The sequence below is a fragment of the Lepidothrix coronata genome, unplaced genomic scaffold (genome assembly GCF_001604755.1).
Source record: "Lepidothrix coronata isolate B3197 unplaced genomic scaffold, Lepidothrix_coronata-1.0 Scaffold325, whole genome shotgun sequence".
Classification (NCBI taxonomy): Eukaryota; Metazoa; Chordata; class Aves; order Passeriformes; family Pipridae; genus Lepidothrix; species Lepidothrix coronata.
The window spans coordinates 256616-273529 of NW_016690505.1; the positions used below are offsets into that span (position 1 = coordinate 256616).

The following is a 16914-nucleotide window of genomic DNA, read 5'->3' on the forward strand; positions in this document are numbered from 1 at the left end:
GCTAATTGTAGAAAACACCTCTATGGGTAAAATATTTGCACTGATAATGTGATTGGCTCTTTATACCGAAGAAGAAAACGCATTTGCAGGAGGCTTCTGTTTGTTCTTTTAGTAAGTGTAAACAACTTTAACACAGCTGAGCCTGACAACCTAGTTCATTTGGTTATAATATCAAGGAAACATTGTTTAATGGTGTTATGGAAGGACTGAGAGACTTTATTAAGTGACCTCGTTTAGGAAGCTGAATACTGGATACATCACATGTTATAGACGATTCAGAGAAAAGATCAAAGAAAAGCAAGGCTGCTGTAGCTTTTTCAGAACAAGTGTAGGAAAACTTGATGTAGAATAATTTTTAAAATGTTTTGTGTAACCTACGAAATAATTCTTACTGTTTTGTATTACTGGTATGTAACCCAGTGGGGGTACATAAAAACTAGCGGTGCAAGTTAGGATGATGGCAATTTTCTCAGAAAGTGAGAAATATTTTTACATAGTTCAAAACTCATGGAATTAGATTCAAAATGATAACTCCTCAATGAATGGACCAGAGTAAAATTTAAATGGACAACTGAGGTCAATTTATTGCTTCAGTTCTTCATACAACTCTGCTCTGGATGCTCACCTTTCCTTCCTTGGCTCCCTCAGACATGTTAAGGCAATAGGAGAGGACAGCTTGATTACCACCGTGTTTGTGTAGGGAGCTTCAGGTTGACCCCTAAGAATGTTCTTGGTAGTACATCAGCACATGAGGAAAACAGGAACCCTAGTGCACCAAGTTTGTAACAAAGAAGTAAGGTGGACTGTGGCTACTTTGTGCCTTTACATAATAACAGTGTGTCTATACTTGAATGTAGCTTAAGAAAAGGGGAAAAAATTGCCCTGTTCGCACTGACACTTCTTTGAAGGTACCCAGGTCGTGCTGTAACAATGTGGCTGCCCTGGAAGGTATGGAGCCTGGAAGGCAGCAGTGTATGTATGCGGCAGAAGCAGGTGATGTACTGTGACCTCACTAAAGCAGAATGGGATTGGGATAGGCTTAATGATCACAAATCAGATTCAGTTGTATACAAGGTGTTCCTGAGGGTTTGGTACCCTCTCACCTCTATTCTTCGTGTGTTATGTGAGAATAGGAGAACCCTACCTTAAACAAGTGCAAGTGACTCCCACTGTGGTACCTTGTGTCGAGTTTGGAGGACAGAGCTAAGATTTTTGTGGAGCTGGTGGGTATTTTAGTGACAATAAAATTTAGTGACAATAAAATTTGGGTTGTTTGTTTTTTCCAAGAAGTCCAGCTGGGATGCAGTGAAGGTTCTAGAAGAGTAACCTGTCAAAACATACCTTTGTAGCTTACTACCAAAGTATAACTTCATAATTTTAATTGACCTAGAAAAGCTAATTTAATATACAATGCATCATGGTAAACATCTTTAAATAGCAGGCAATGTCTTGACAGGTAGGCTCTGGAAAACCTTGTAGCAAGTTTATTGAGCATATCCAGCTATGTTCCTCTCAGAGATTATTAACACCACAGCAGAATTAATCAGTATAGAATGAAGGTCTACACTTGACACAGAAATACTTCAGGGCAAGGCTTGTACCTCACTTTATGCTGCTGCTGAGCAGCATGTTTTAAAGTATATGGTGTCCAAGTAGATTGTTTTAAATGTTTTCTAAACACGTGGGAGTATGTATGGACCTCTGTCTCAAGTGCTTTATTTCATTTATTTTTACTATCCCTACCCCTCATGTGTAATTAGCACCCTCAGACAAATGAAGTTCTCTTATTTGTTCCTAGAGACTGAAATCCTGTCATGGCATCCAGATCAGTATCTTCTACTGGGTTACAGCTGCATTCTTTCTTTTGCATTTTAGTTACCAGAAGTTTTTCTTTCCCTGCAGGAGCTAGGACTCCCACATTACTGGAGATCTTTTTTTTCTCTAGGAAGTAGGGCTGTCAAGTTTTCTTTGTGAGTCTATCCAAAATACTTACTAAAATACAGTTTGTATTTCACTCTATTGCTTCTTCTGACTTCTCCACTAAGTTCTCCCATACCAAAAGAACAGGCTATTAGTAATTAGAAATGTGCATATAAAAATGTACATTTGTATTTTTTGTGTTTTCCAGGTTGCCTCTCAACAATTTTTTTTGAAAGTATCTCACTTCTGAAAGTGTCTTGACCCTTTCAGAACCTGTATTTGAGGTTCAATAAGGGTTCATACCAGAGCTGTGATACTCTGATACCAAACTGGCTTAGGTTCAGAAAAGTTACTGTTCTTGTAAAATAAATTTTATTTTGCTCATTGTCAAGTCACCTACTGAACTGCTAAGAAAATTTTATTGCTAAAAGATCTTATGTCACTTGGTCATACCAGACACTGGGATGTCTAAATGAGCATATTTCTCCTTTCCCAGGCTACTGGTGAGGTAGTTGCATGCCTAACTGGAGTGGAGAAAGATGGGGAGAAGGGTTACAGAGGCTGGAAAATTCAGAAAGGAGAAGTAGAGAAGGGAGCAGTTGAAGGCAGATAATTTTGAAAGGAATTAGGGGAAAGACCAAAGCCATGTAGACATAATATTAAAGAAGGGAGTGAGACAAGTCATAGGATTGATAATTGTCTCTGTGGGTGGGACACGTTCATATTAAAGGTAAGACTATAGAGCTCAAGTTGATAAGCTCTGCTGGGCAATTTACATTTTATGCTGCCTCTAGTGTCAGGAAGAGGAAAAAGTGATGAAAGACGCTCCCAGCTGAGCCAGGTGAGGGTTAGCAGTAAGTAGTTAGTGTCTTTGGATGAAGGATAGGCTTTCCCTCTGGGAGTGGAAGTGTATATGCAGGGAGAGGAGCAGCACTGAGGCCTGGTTACTGAAAAGGAGGCTCTAGTTTTTAGTGGTCTCTATGCAGGGAAGTCAAATGCAACTTATAATCACTAAAAAATGTCTCCTCTCACTAAAAGTCTGCAGTAAGAACCACAATTCTGGAGTCTCATAACTTCTTCCTTAATATATTTCTGAGATCTAATACGTCTCAATCCCTTCGTAATGGACAGTCTCCAGAGGGGATGGCGGCCTGTTCTTTCCAACAGTTTCTTGCTCCATCTGTTTCAGGGATAAAACTTTGTTGTGAATTTATGGATTTGAGTCCAGCTGTTCCCCGTGTTGTACACACTGAAATTCAGTTGTTGTTAGTTCTTTCTAATTTTTTTTTCCTTTAAGAATTATTTTTAAGCACAGATTTAAAAAATTGAGTCAGAAATTCATATAGCAGAGATTGTATGAACAAAGCGACTGTAAAAGCATTTTAATACAATCAGTCATTTTTTTGTTGTGTGGTTTGAAATGTTCTTTTATTCACAGATGTCACTAGATGTAGAAATAATAAAATACAGTCTTTGAATCTCAGTACATTTTAGAATTGCTTTGGCATAATCTTTGCCATGCCTTATTCATGGAAAGCCATGTGTTACATGTGGTTCAGGAACTTGGCTTGCAGCTGTGCAGTTTGTGTTCATTTTGCCCTTATTTATAACATGACCTTGTAATATCACTGTAGGCTTTCATGACTTCAGGGCTTAATTATTGTAATTCCCTTGTCAGTGGATTAGTGATGAGGCTAATCTGCTGCTTGCAGCTTGTTCACACTGTAGCAGTGTACTTACTTGTGGGTTTCAACTGCCCTCGTCATATTCAGCTTGCATTGTGTTTTTTACATTACTACTTACTACATGGTGTAATGTTTAAATTAGCTTTATGTATAAAAGTCTGAATGGGCATGCCTTGGTTACATTTCAGGATGTTTTATGTGTGTGTTAATCTAAACTAATTTTCCAGATTTTGCTGCAAGACTTACAAAAGGTTTCAGTCTGCAGATTAAACTGTCTGAATATAGATGTCTGCATATTGGTGTCTATGTCAAGTAGGTCTTAAATAGTCATTAGAATTGAAAGAGCATAGAGGGTGATCCAGGTGACTAGCCATTTGGTTGCTGAGAAGTAAATGGTTAGTGTTAATCGAGGAGCACTTGGGTATCCTAGAAATCTCATTAGGACTAGTAGATACAATATCATCTTTGAAACACTCAGTCTTTTTGGAATGGCACCTGGAGATCAGGTGCAATATTCTAGAGCTTATTAAATGGCACTACACCTATGTTAAAAATTGATTCAAGCCTTAGGTGTTTACTTTGAAATAAGATGAATTACTGTCTATACTCCGTAACCTGCTCACTAGATCTTTGTTGACTTTAATGAGACTTGGGACACAGTCTCATATGTTAGCATCTTCATTTATGTCCCCTGTTTTGGATCTGAATCTGACCTATGAGGTCTTTCATCCATGGGATTTTTAATAATACCCCAAGCCTTGACTTAAGACTGGTTGCATGTTTTAGTTAAAATTTTATTAATCTTAAATCCCTGGAATACTGTATTTTTTTTGTTCCATAGCATTAAATTCTTTCAAACCTCAGAATGTTTTTTAAATGTAGCAATTATTTATGGCACTAAAATTCAGCAGTTTTACAGTGATAACTTTGCCTATATTTTGCCTCATGTAACTGAAAATAATGTGTATTGCTCTTCTATGCCTTAAAGAAAAAAAGGCATATTTACATACTATCTATTGTCAATTTAAAGGAAAACTTATATGTAGACAGTTACATAAATTGGATGGAGATTGTGCTAAGAGTCACATCTGTTAATTTCTGTTTTGAAGTGTCTCTGACAAGTTTCTAAGAACAGGCGGTTTGTCAAGCATTTCTCTATTGTTACTAGTTTAGGAAAGCATTTTGTAACTTCAGTATTGGTTTTGTCTGCATAATTTGGCATTAAACTTGCAGTTTAAACCTTCAGATACTCTTAGTTCTGTTAGCCCCACTCTTCCCATAGTCTGTCCAAATAGCTCAATGCATATTGTTTTGAAGATGGCCTTTGAGTTGATGTATGTTTAAAATCTTTGGAAGCTTTTCTGACTAATTAAATATATGAAATCCAGGAGAATATGGCTTTAGGTTTAGTATGCCCACTGTTTGCCACCAAGTTAATGATATTTACCTGATGATAATTTTAGCTTATTGTATTAAAGTAATGAAATAACTTCAAAATGTACATTGTAAAAGACATTCCAATACACACCATAACTGTTGCACAGGTATCTTCAGGAGTAAAGGATTTCCCAGTCCCTACACCTTGCAGTGGTTTAGCCTCAAGGACATGGACAGTGCATGTGGTCAGTGTACCTGAGGGATTTTCCAGAACCACTGGGAGCACGAGGGCATTGCACAATACAAAGCCACCTGAGCTATTAGTCTGCTGCCTCTTCCAACTCAAGTTATACTCCTGCAAGGTGGAAGTATAGGAGAAAACTTTGTGTTTTGTCAGTGCTTAGATGAAGTGCTGAAGCATGGGTTTGGCAAAGAAGGACTTACTGGAGCAGAAAATGGATAAAACGCCTAGATCAGTCAAAAATGTTCTTAACAGAACTTCCTGAAAGTAGAGGTTATCTCACTTCTGCTGTTGAGTTTAACTCTGCTGTATTTGTCATTTTTATCCCAGGGAAAGGGAAAACAAATTAACTCATGTATAGACTGAATATGCTATCACCCTTACACATTTCAATGTAACTTCATGTAGTCTTTCCTTTGAAATAGCTATTTTGATGAAATTCCCTGCTATTAATGGATAGTAAAGTTACTAAGAAAGTAAATGTTTGTGTAGTTTCTGTATAGCTCTTCTATGCCTGGTTTTTCTGTTGTAGGCTGGGACAGTGGGAGTGAATACAAGAATGGTTGAGGTTAATGTAATCTATATGAGGTATAATGCTGAAGTTTGCACATTCTCTTTGAGTTATATTTTGCTGGTTTAAGTATGATAAAGGGTATTTTGTTAAGTTACTTCCTGCAGTAAATAGTAGTGCTTTTCTTTAAGCGTGTGCTAGAAATAATGTCAAATTAAAAAATATTTTTGTATCAGATATGATTATATGAAAACACATCCTTCTGAGAAGATGCATCTAGCAGTGGTGGCCTGTGGTGAAAGACTGGAAGAAACTGTTACTATGTTGAGATCAGCCATTATTTTCAGCATCAGACCTCTCCACTTTCATATTTTTGCTGAGGACCAATTACATGAGCGTTTCAAAGACATAGTAAGTATTCAAAGAACGAATTCAATCAATTTGTAGCACAATTTGAGTAATATATTGCAATTTCTCTACTTGGGTAGTAGTTGTTTGATACAGTGACAGAAATGCAGGGGTCTAGAAATAAAATAAGACATTTGTAATGTTGAATGGAGATTTTTGAGGTTTTTTTCCTGTGGAAGAGTGCCAGTTGCTGATATCAAAGTTCCTCCTAGAGATAGACCAAATCTTCCTGATTTGTCACCTTAAATCTGTTAAATACAAACCTATGTTCTGAATACAAACCAGTATCTGTTATCTTGTGTGAGCTTATTTAAAGTTGGCTTTACAAGAAAAAATTAGAGATCTGTCCTTTTTTGTCCTGCTTACAGCATGAGTCAACCTTGAATTGTTGAGACAAACTGAAAGATCAGTTTTTGAAAATGGTAGATATGGTTATGTCTGATTTTAGTAAATTGTAGTTAATGAATATAACATTATGACTGTAGTAACAGTTTTAGAAGTGGACTAGGATATAACTGTGGAAGGTTTTATTTTTGTGCTTAAAATGTCATATTAACTGTGACGTGAATATGTTATACATGCTTATGTGTATATGCTAATGTTATGCAAGCAGTAACTGGCAAAAATGGAGTAAGTTATTTTAAATTTAGAAAGACTTCCTGTTATTTCTCCTGTGGAAACTAGTTGAGGGGAGAAGTTTTATTTAATGTACTTACTTTTTGTAAATGCTAATTTATTTTACGTCCTCTTCCTTTTGCATATGGTGTGATATGATGTGTTTTCTTCATAGTGGCCTGCAGGTGCCCTTTTTTTTTTGATTATTTTGATTAGCTCACAGATTTTTGTAGTTCAAGAAGAATTTCTGTTATGAAAAAGAGATGTTGTAGTTGTGTTCAATTATGAATTTGAATGGGGGATTGATTTATTTTTTGTAATAGAATTGAACTGAAGTAATTTCTGTGATTTCTTCTTTTCATATAGCTTGACGAATTCCCCTATGAAGGAAAAGTTAATTACACGTTATATCCAATAACATTTCCAACTGAGAGTGCAGCAGAATGGAAGAAATTGTTTAAACCGTGTGCTTCACAAAGGCTATTTTTGCCAGTAAGTTACTCTGTAATAGGACAATGAAGTCTGTTTATGAAGGATCAAGCTGTCCTTGTTAATCTGATATCTGCTTGGTTTAAAATGAAGGACTACTACTACTCCTGAAAGTTACTTTTATGACATCCTAAAAAATCCTGTGAATTTAACCACCTTCTGTGGCACTAATAGCCTATGGAATAAAAGTCCTTTTCTCTCTTGCTGCATTATGGTACAGTATCCTCAGAGAGAGGTATAGGTCATGTCATCCTCTCAGAGGTAAGAAGGATTTATCACGCCTCATCTGCTCATTTGTTTGAAAAGTTTCCTGCATGCGTGGGTCTGAGAAGTGTTAGAGAAAATGAAACAAGAAATGGGCTATTGTTGCCAGTGTTTTGTGCAGCCTTTTTTTATTTTGCTCGTCTAAGACACTTCAGAAATCATTCTTCAGGTTTGATGAATTAGAGCAGTAGCAGCTGTCTCCCAAACACTGTCTCTTCGGGGGCTTTTACATCTCTCCCTTTTTTGGTTATCTGCATGGGAAAGCAAGGGAACAGGAGCAAGATAGGAGCTCCTGTTAGAGTACTGTTTCACCTGGCCTGCAAACCTACTCCTGAGGAGCCCTGGCATATAAAATGTAGACTGAGTGCCTTTGCGTTACTATTCTGTATAAAACCTCTGTTTCCTTTACAAAAATTCTTTAAAATGAGAGGAGTGATGGCAAATTCATTGACTGCAAACTGTCAGCCTAAAATGAGTTTATTTGCATATGGCAAAAATGTGTTAAACTTTATTGTGTAATGGCAGCAACTTCTGTTTTATGAAGAGAAGTTCAATAAAACTAAAAAGTTTGGTTTTAAATTTCTTTCTCTCACAGTTAATCCTCAAAAATGTGGATTCACTACTGTATGTTGATACCGACATCCTGTTTTTGAGGCCTGTTGATGATATTTGGTCTTTTCTGGGAAAGTTCAACTCCACACAAATCGCTGCAATGGCACCAGAACACGAAGAGCCTCGTATTGGGTGGTATAATCGCTTTGCTAGACATCCCTATTATGGAGTAACTGGAATTAATTCTGGAGTCATGTTAATGAATATGACACGTATTAGAAGAAAATATTTCAAGGTATGTGTGTTGGCTTTATTGCATTTTCTGTGGACTTAAGTATTTTAATTCTAATCCTGTTTCAAATTCATGTGTATTTTTTAAAATCTTTTTCCTTTAATTGTAATAATCTTCTCAAAGTACGCTGTTTAAAATAGAATATAACTATTTTTAAATGTCATTCACTGTAAGACTTGGAGTTCTCGAATGTCAAGTGTGCTTGATTGTTTTAATTTTATTAGTTCTGAGAGATCCTTGACTTGGTAGAATTTGCTCTAAATTACATTTGCCAGTAGATATGCCAGCATTTTAAATTCAGTGTAGCGATCCCAGAAAAAAGTTAAAATAAACTTGTACCGTGTGTAGTTGTATGACCAGGAGATGGTGCTAAAACATTTAGTAAGGTGTTTAAAATGAAGGTTTCCAAATTTTGATCTTTTACATTGTAACCAGGTGATTATCACCCTAAGTATCTTTTTATATACTATGAAGTCATAGTTTTGTAGACAATTTAGTTCATCATGATAGTATTTACTACTACATGCATGAAAGCAGTGCATGCAGCAGTAGAAATGGACGTTGCTTCTTAAAGGGGAAGTTTTTTTCTTACATACTTGAAACGCAAGGACAAAAACAGTGCTGTGCGATTATGCTTAGGGGAACAGTGCATCTCTGCTTAAGAGAAGTTTGATTAGGGAAAAATAGTCATGCAGTCAAAAACTTTTGGAAGTGCATCCGTAAGAGGGACAATATAAACTTGCAGTAGACATTACTTCTCCCCTGTTTTCAATTTAATAAACAGCTTTCATCTTCAAAATCTTGCTATGTATTGTTGCTAGGAAAATTCAGAGAATTTAAGAAAAATGGAGAATGAATTATCTCAGTTACAGTCAAAGTAGAAAGCTATAGTATAGGCTTATATTCTGAAAATCCTTAAATTATCATAGAATTGTTTCTGAAATTTACTTGACAAACTTCTGAAAAGCAGTTCTATCAGCATTCTACTTCTCAAGCTGTTTAACCTCACCACAAGTTACAACAGAGTATTTTAAAGAAGGAGAACGTATAACTTCTAGTAGTTTCTCTTGCTCTGTGACTCCTATGCTGATGTCATTATACATCACTGTTAATAAATTAATGTTTAACTCCTTTTTATTTATGCAAAGGTTATTGAAATATTACAGTTTCCAGTACTTAAATCTGACTGCATTATTTGTCAGTAGTAGTGTAGTAGTGTTGTTTGTAGATGTCTGGCTATGTGATATATGCTTTTTCCTGCTTTGCGTCTTCTTGGGATATACTGCTATTAAAACTCTACAAGTGAAATGAAAATTATATTAAATAATGACTTTAATAACTTAAAGTTATATTTCGGTCAATATTCTATGGATGGCAAAGTTCAGGTGAGGGAATAATCTTTATGCACTGTGATTCAGTCCAATTTATTTGCTTTTTGGAAGATTTTAGCTTGGTGTTAAGCCTGTGTTTTATTTTGTTTAATCACATTTCACTGAGTCTAATGATAATTCTTACTAGAGAATTCTCTTGTGCATTTCTTATGCCTGCTCTCATTGAATACTTGCAGGCAATCATAATCATAAATTTTTTAGGACAGAAGGGACTGTAATATTCTGTTTGGTTTCTTACACAATATAAGCTATAGATCTTTTTTTTTTTTTAGTAATTCTTGTCTGAAATCTGATAGTATTTCTTGGTTTAGTCTTCAGTTCTAAAAGCCCTTCATATTCGATGGCTGAAATGATTTGAGGAAAGAATAAAAACTGAACTGCTAATTTGTGCACTTTGTAGTTTGTCAGTGTAAAGCTCAGAGAAGAAAGTCTTTGATACTGTAATTCAAAAACTGAGTCTTCTGCTCCTAGTAATCTGTCTCTTAATATGGTATTCCTGTATGCAAATCTCAAACTATACTGGAGTTCTAATTTAATATTTTTTTTGTCAACCTGTTAAAAAGAAGGAAGGGTACAATTCTGTACTTGTTAGGAATTTTCTCTGGGACTTTTTGTTATTCCATCTCACTCTCACAACTGAAGTACAAGGTAGAGAGTGAGCAGCCTTGTTCCTTTTCTGTTCTAGTTGAGCTTAAATATGGTGTAAAGATAAGAAATTACCTTTGGAATATGTAACCAGTTAAACTGCAGATTTTAATCTCTTTGGTAATATGGCCAAAAGAGTAAACGGTAAACCAGTTTACTCCAAGCAGCACCCTCGTAACCAGAACCTTAGAAGAAGAACTCCTTCTTTCAATTTGAAGCGATTCTGCTAAATCAAGAAATTTGGCATTTAGTAACAGCTGTGGGTTTAATATCTTACTGACTTTTACTAGTGAAAAGTCATGCCTTTGCTGTGGAAGTTCAAGTTTAGTAACTAAAAAAAATTAGTTCAACTGGATGAAAATTCTTTTGAAAACCTTTGAAGGATCTTTATTTTTGACACTATGCTGTAGCCTGTATTTATTGTCTGTATGTTTGGAACTATTTAAGAATTAATTTTGTATTGAACTGGTTTGAATTTTTGAAGTTAACATTAGAACCTGTGTATATTTATCACTGTGATAAAGAGAGAAAGTGCATGAAGTGTGGATATTTAAATACTCCCCATATACTTGCTGCATCACTTCATTAAGTTTTGGTGTTAGATCCTACTGCTGCATTAAAAACCCTTGCCATTTCTTAGAACTCTTGGCTTAAGATGTTTGAAGAAAATCTTGAAGACAAAAATCTAATGTAATAGAAGTAGGAAATGCATCAAATTTTCCTTCTAAGTTAATAATTGAGAAATAAAGCATATTGGAAGTGTCCATAACTATTTTCCTTAGATGGGTTTGTTGGTTTAAAAGGAAGAAATCATCTATACATTTGAGTTGTAACTTTGAAGTGCAAACTACTGCAATTGTGTAAGGCATTTCCTTATATATTATAGGTATAATTTTCTTGAATGTGTGTCGTTTTGCCTTTTGCTTCATAGAATGATATGACACCAGTCCGGTTACAGTGGGGAGAAATTCTTATGCCACTACTGAAGAAATACAAGTTGAACATAACATGGGGTGATCAGGATCTATTGAACATTATGTTTTTTCACAATCCAGGTAAATCCACATTGATTTTAAGTCTAACAGTAGTCTAACAGTAGAAAGCTGATCTTTTCCATGATGTTTAAAAATCTAGGAAAATACTCTTTTAGCAGACTTTTCTGTGAAAGCATTCAAGGGACTATGTGCTCCTTTTGTTCTCTGAAAGTATTTACTTCTAGAGTTTACATTGAGATACAACACTGGAGCTTGTTAGAGTGCAATGAACTGTTAGATTTCAAAACAACTGTACAGAAATCTATGAATCGGCCTTAAGAAAAAAAAGAGATTAGTATATTTCCTGAGACAATTTTGATACTTAATCTAGAGCTCTCATTTTTCCACACAGAAAGTCTTTATGTCTTTCCTTGCCAATGGAATTATCGGCCTGACCACTGCATCTATGGAAGCAATTGTAAGGCAGCTGAAGAAGAAGGTATATTTATTCTTCATGGAAACAGAGGCGTGTACCACGATGATAAACAACCAACTTTTAGGGCTGTCTATGAAGCAATAAAAAATGTAAGTATTTTCAGCATTGTACTTATTATTTTTTAAAGTATTTTTATCTGTAGTGCTGCATGTATTTTGTTTGATACTCACCGTAATTGCAACAAAGTAATTTTTTTTCTCTTTTAAGCAACTTTAAGTGTTTCATCGGTTTCTTCTTTATTATTTGGATGGAGTTCCAGTATATTCCTGTTGTGATGAGCATCTTTGGAAACATAGTGCAGACTATGTTTAAGTTAGGATTCTAAAGCATTGCCCATAGTTGTCAATGCTTATTTAGAAGGCTGTATTCTCATTCATTTAATGAATCTTCTGGTAAACTTCTTACTTGAGCATTTGGAGATCACAGAATATCTGAACTGGAAGGGACCCACAAGGATCATTGAAGTCCAGCTCCTGGCTCTGTGTAGGATCATTCCCAAGAGTCACACCATGTGCCTGAGAGCACTGTCCAAATGCTTCTTGAACTCATACAGGCTTGGTGCTGTGACCACTTCCCTGGGGAGCCTGTTCCAGTGCCCAACCACTCTCTGGGTGAACAACCTTTTCCTAATACTCAACCCAAACCTTTCCTGATACAACTTCAGGCCATTCCCTCGGGTCCTGGTCCCTGGTCACTACAGAGAAAAGATCAGTGTCTGCTCCCCCTCTTCCTCTTGTGAGGAACATGTAGACCGCGATGAGGTCTCTCCCCAGCCTCCTTTTCTCCAGGCTGAACAAGCCATCACCAGAAGCTTTATTTTTCTGGATATTTTAAAATGCAGGAAAAACCTCATATTCCCAAAGTTCATAAGTATTTATTGCAACATTTTAATACTTGTGTCTAGATTTGGTTTGTAAAAAACTTTTTATATACTGTGTTTGACCTTTTCTAGAGATTCAGTGTATTAATATGTTGTTGTTCCTCTAAATACTAAGCACAGTGACGTCTTTTCATTCTGCAAATAAGTCATCTAATAAACTATTTATAGCTGCATCAGTATACTCACTGAAGAGCCATAAAATTTAGCACTGATGCACATTTTAATGTAGCAGGCTATTGTGTGTGTATAACCTACAAAAATCAATAGTATATTTTAATGTTGCTTTATTACATGTTGTCATATAGATATAAAAATGAAGAAAAGTACTTCTGGGGGTCTGAGAATACATTGCAGGGAAAGTGATTGTGTTTCCATAAAAATATGTTTTCTTTGTTTCCTTTGAGTATTGTCAAAAACAGAAGAAAAAATTATTTCCTGTTATATATGATCCCATTTGGTATATGAACATGTCAGAGAAAGTATGTAAAACACTGCTGATTCAACGGTAACACGATGAACAAAATTATGTTACTTCAATGTGCTGGTTTAACTTATCATTTGTTTATAAAAATATAGCACTTTTGAATTAATGACTACTTTATTTCATGGCTATGTTAAATATAGTATGTGTTTGACCATCATTCAGTTTAATGAAACTTCAGATCTATCACTTTTCATACTGCTTTCGTTATAATTTGATAAGAATTATGTTACTTAAAGGTTATATGCCATTTGAGAAAGTTACCATAGAACCAGAAAAATAATCGGAAATCATTTTAGATCTGTAAATTTTTAATTTGAAAGGTAATTTTAAATTTCTTCCTAGACTATCTGAATATGTTCATTTGCTTACATTTAAAAATAATAAAGTCTTCCATGTTACGCTTATTGAAAGCACTAGAGAATATTTCTATACTTTGAAGGTGTTTTGCAATTATTGCATTCAGAAGCACTCTGAATGCTTGAAAACATTTAATAAACTTATAGAAAGCAAATACGATGCTCAGAAACATTTTTATAAAACTCTAATCCTCTGAACAATGACAATCTTCTGTATTGACCTTAAATTTTCTTTTCTTAACCTCTTTACAGTATTCATTTGGAGATGATCTGGTTCACTCACTGCTGCAGCCCCTAGAACTGGAATTACAGAAAACCATGCATACATACTGTGGAAGAGTTTACAAAGTATTCATAAAACAACTAACAAAAAGCATAAAAGACTTGTATGCCAGAAGATCAAAGGGAAGGTGACTTTTGACTCCTAGCTGTTATATCAAGAGACTGAAGTAATATACTGGTCAAAAGATGCAAGAATTTTAATACAGCTTGAATGGGCTCTTAATGTGCCCAGACAGAAGTTTACTAGCATACATAAAAATTAAGAAAATATTCACGTAATGAAGAACAGGAACTTTTTTCTGCAGAGGTGACTTTTTGCTCTTTTGAAGTTTAATCACTGCTAATGTTTATCTTGGTTCTGATGATTTGGGTGTTACTGGCTTCTATGGTCAGTACTTTTAGTCCGACCATAATTCAGTTATCTAATGATCAAACAAACAAGGAAGAAATGAAGATGGCTCTGTTTGAGAGTGTACCTCATATATTGTCTAAAATTATGTTAAAACTGTGAATGTAGCAATAACTGAGTCAGCAGCACTAACCTCACTTTAAAGGTGCAAGCCTTTATGTAAACAAAGTTGTTTACAAGTGCAGAAAATACTCTGTTTTCAACAAAATGGGTTGTAATTATCGACAATCTGTATGTGCCTTTACATGTTCATCTCTTACATGTTGAAGTACTGTTTTGACAATCTTGTTTATCTCAGATGTGAACTGCACGCTATAAATAGGATTTTCTGAGAAGCTAATAACTAGTATGTGATACTAGTTTTCTCCATTGGTAAATACAGAGACTTTATATTAAAAAGCATTTTTTGAACATTGTAGAGCCATTAGCTCTAAAAGGTAGAGCAGAGTTGAGGGGGTTTTAAGTAAAAATTCATTTTGAAGTTGGTTGTCTTATGATACTTTTTAAAAAATTCATGGTTTTGCAGCTTTAATAGGGCATTTGGGAAGCCAAGAAAAACCCAACAGTGGAAATCTGTTGCTGTTGTATTTCCATACTAGGAATTATTACCTGATGATTGTTATAGAGTATGTAGGACCTAAAAGTGAAGAGCTGTAGTAAGAGTTCTGATGCTTCATCAGACTGTGTAGTAGATAGGTTTCTTAGAGAATATATCCTGTTACCATATATTTTTAAATAACATGGCTTTAAAATAGCTTTGGGGCAGACTCTCAATGCAATGAATGCATTACTGTCCATAGGGTGATAGTGCTTTGCAACAGGTAAGGATTAGGCTTTCTTCAACTGTCTTAGTGAAAAAAGAAGTACTGTTTATGCAATACAAACTTTTTTCCCAGAGAAAATGATGAAGAAAAAGGCAGAACTCTAGTGTTACAGTAAAATATTTAAGCTTACATGGTATGAAATGTATTTGTAAAGTGTATTTGAACTTAGATAACCTGTCTATGTGAGATGAAGTCTTCATAAAGTGAGGTTTTGGATTCCAGAAAAATTCCTGTGTGTTGAACATGGAGGATCCACTCACTGACTTGCACCTTCATCCCAACCCCATTTTAGAAGCTTAATTTTTGTGGCTGTTTCCATGTCAAAAGTAGGATGCCTCTGATTTCCTGATTCATGTGAGTTGAGTAAATGCTTTAGCAGTACAAAAACGCACTACACTGTAAGAAGAGTTTATATTCTGTTTCTAATCTCCCTGCGGGCTCAGGGTGTAAATTTCTGGAATGAAAACTAGGAAGCAGTCTGCCTTGCATGTAGATCTCTTTTCCTTGCTGTGTAACCTTTTGAAGACTGAAAATGGAGAAATCTGTGTGAAGGTGAATACTGTGACTGACTGATTTTACAGTATGCAGTGCATTATTTTTTTACATAAATACTGATTTTTATATCAATTTGTCTTCAGCTTTCTTTTTTACTTGTACTGTGTGCTTGTATTTAAAAAAAAATCTTTGAGTTGTTTTTTGTTTGTCTTTGCAGACATATATGCTGCATTATTTGGCTCTCCTTTTTGGAGTGAAAATTACAATGAAACACTGCTTATTTACTCACATATGGCTGTGATGGTATTTGTGACAGATTAAATTAGGAGAAACTAAGGGGTAAGCTACTTCTTTAGCTTATCTGTAGGAAAACACTTCCAGTTTCCTGTAGGAAACTTCCAGTTTCCTCTACCTGGTTTATAAAGGTGTCTCCAAATGCATAGACATAGATATTTCCACTTCTTAGAAGTCTTGAATTTTTTTTCATTGTCTGTTTTCTGTTTCAAATTTAAAGATTTTTAACTATTAGACAGGTTTGACAATATCAATTTACTGATGGTATGATTTTTTTTTTTTACTCGATTAAGTGGAGTGCTCATGTATAACTTAAATGAATGTGTAGGCTCTTTGTCCCATCTTGTCCTAATAAATTACCAATTTTGAATAGTTATTTTTTAACATTCTCTCCTGTGGTATCTAAGGGGATTATGATAATTATCATAGCTTCTCTGCCCACTTCACTACTTTGTGAATGAATGATATTTGGAACTGCTCCAGTAATTTTGTGTGTTAAAATAAGTTGCAGAGAACTATAATGTGAATGTAAGACTTTTATTTTATTAGAGGAAGTGGATTCTTCTGTAAGAGTGTAGCAGGGAAGATGCTGAAACTGAAACCATACACCGTTGAAAGCTCAACAAGAACAATATTTATTACCAAGTGGTGGCCAACAAAACAAGAACCTGAGAGAGAGGAAGGAGGAGGAAAATAAGCCCTCAGGATGACCCCCCACTCACTCAGGTGTTGTGTACGAAGCTTCTCTTACCAACCCCAGAATGCCCGTAGCAGCAGCTGCATTCTTGGAGTGTTGCCATCACAAGATGGCGGCCATCCCCGCAAAAGGCAACATGGTCCTTCAATGTGAAGCTTGAGTTCCACTCCCAGCACGAGCGATCTGCTTTTTATACAATTAAGTGGTGACATCTACCTGGGCAGGTGTGGTCAAGCACCGCCCAGCTAGAGGCCTTTGGTCCCTCCCCCCGTTATCCAGGTGGCATCTCTTCTGCGCATGCGTGGGTACATTGGAATTTCCCTGTGCCTGCGT

At 35.5% G+C, this 16914-nt stretch overlaps 1 protein-coding gene across 2 annotated transcripts in view; it reads left to right on the forward strand.

Annotated features, from left to right (window-relative positions):
- The window catches only part of GXYLT1 (glucoside xylosyltransferase 1), a 36420-nt gene extending 20018 nt beyond the window's left edge, over nucleotides 1-16402 (forward strand). For both annotated transcript variants that reach the window (XM_017838138.1, XM_017838137.1), the window contains exons 3-8: nucleotides 5971-6145; nucleotides 7124-7249; nucleotides 8106-8357; nucleotides 11322-11445; nucleotides 11777-11949; nucleotides 13833-16402. In XM_017838138.1, coding sequence (XP_017693627.1) covers nucleotides 5971-6145; nucleotides 7124-7249; nucleotides 8106-8357; nucleotides 11322-11445; nucleotides 11777-11949; nucleotides 13833-13994 — 1012 coding nt within the window. In that variant the 3' untranslated portion in view covers nucleotides 13995-16402. The remainder of the gene's footprint in view (nucleotides 1-5970; nucleotides 6146-7123; nucleotides 7250-8105; nucleotides 8358-11321; nucleotides 11446-11776; nucleotides 11950-13832) is intronic.
- Nucleotides 16403-16914: the final 512 nt, after the last annotated feature.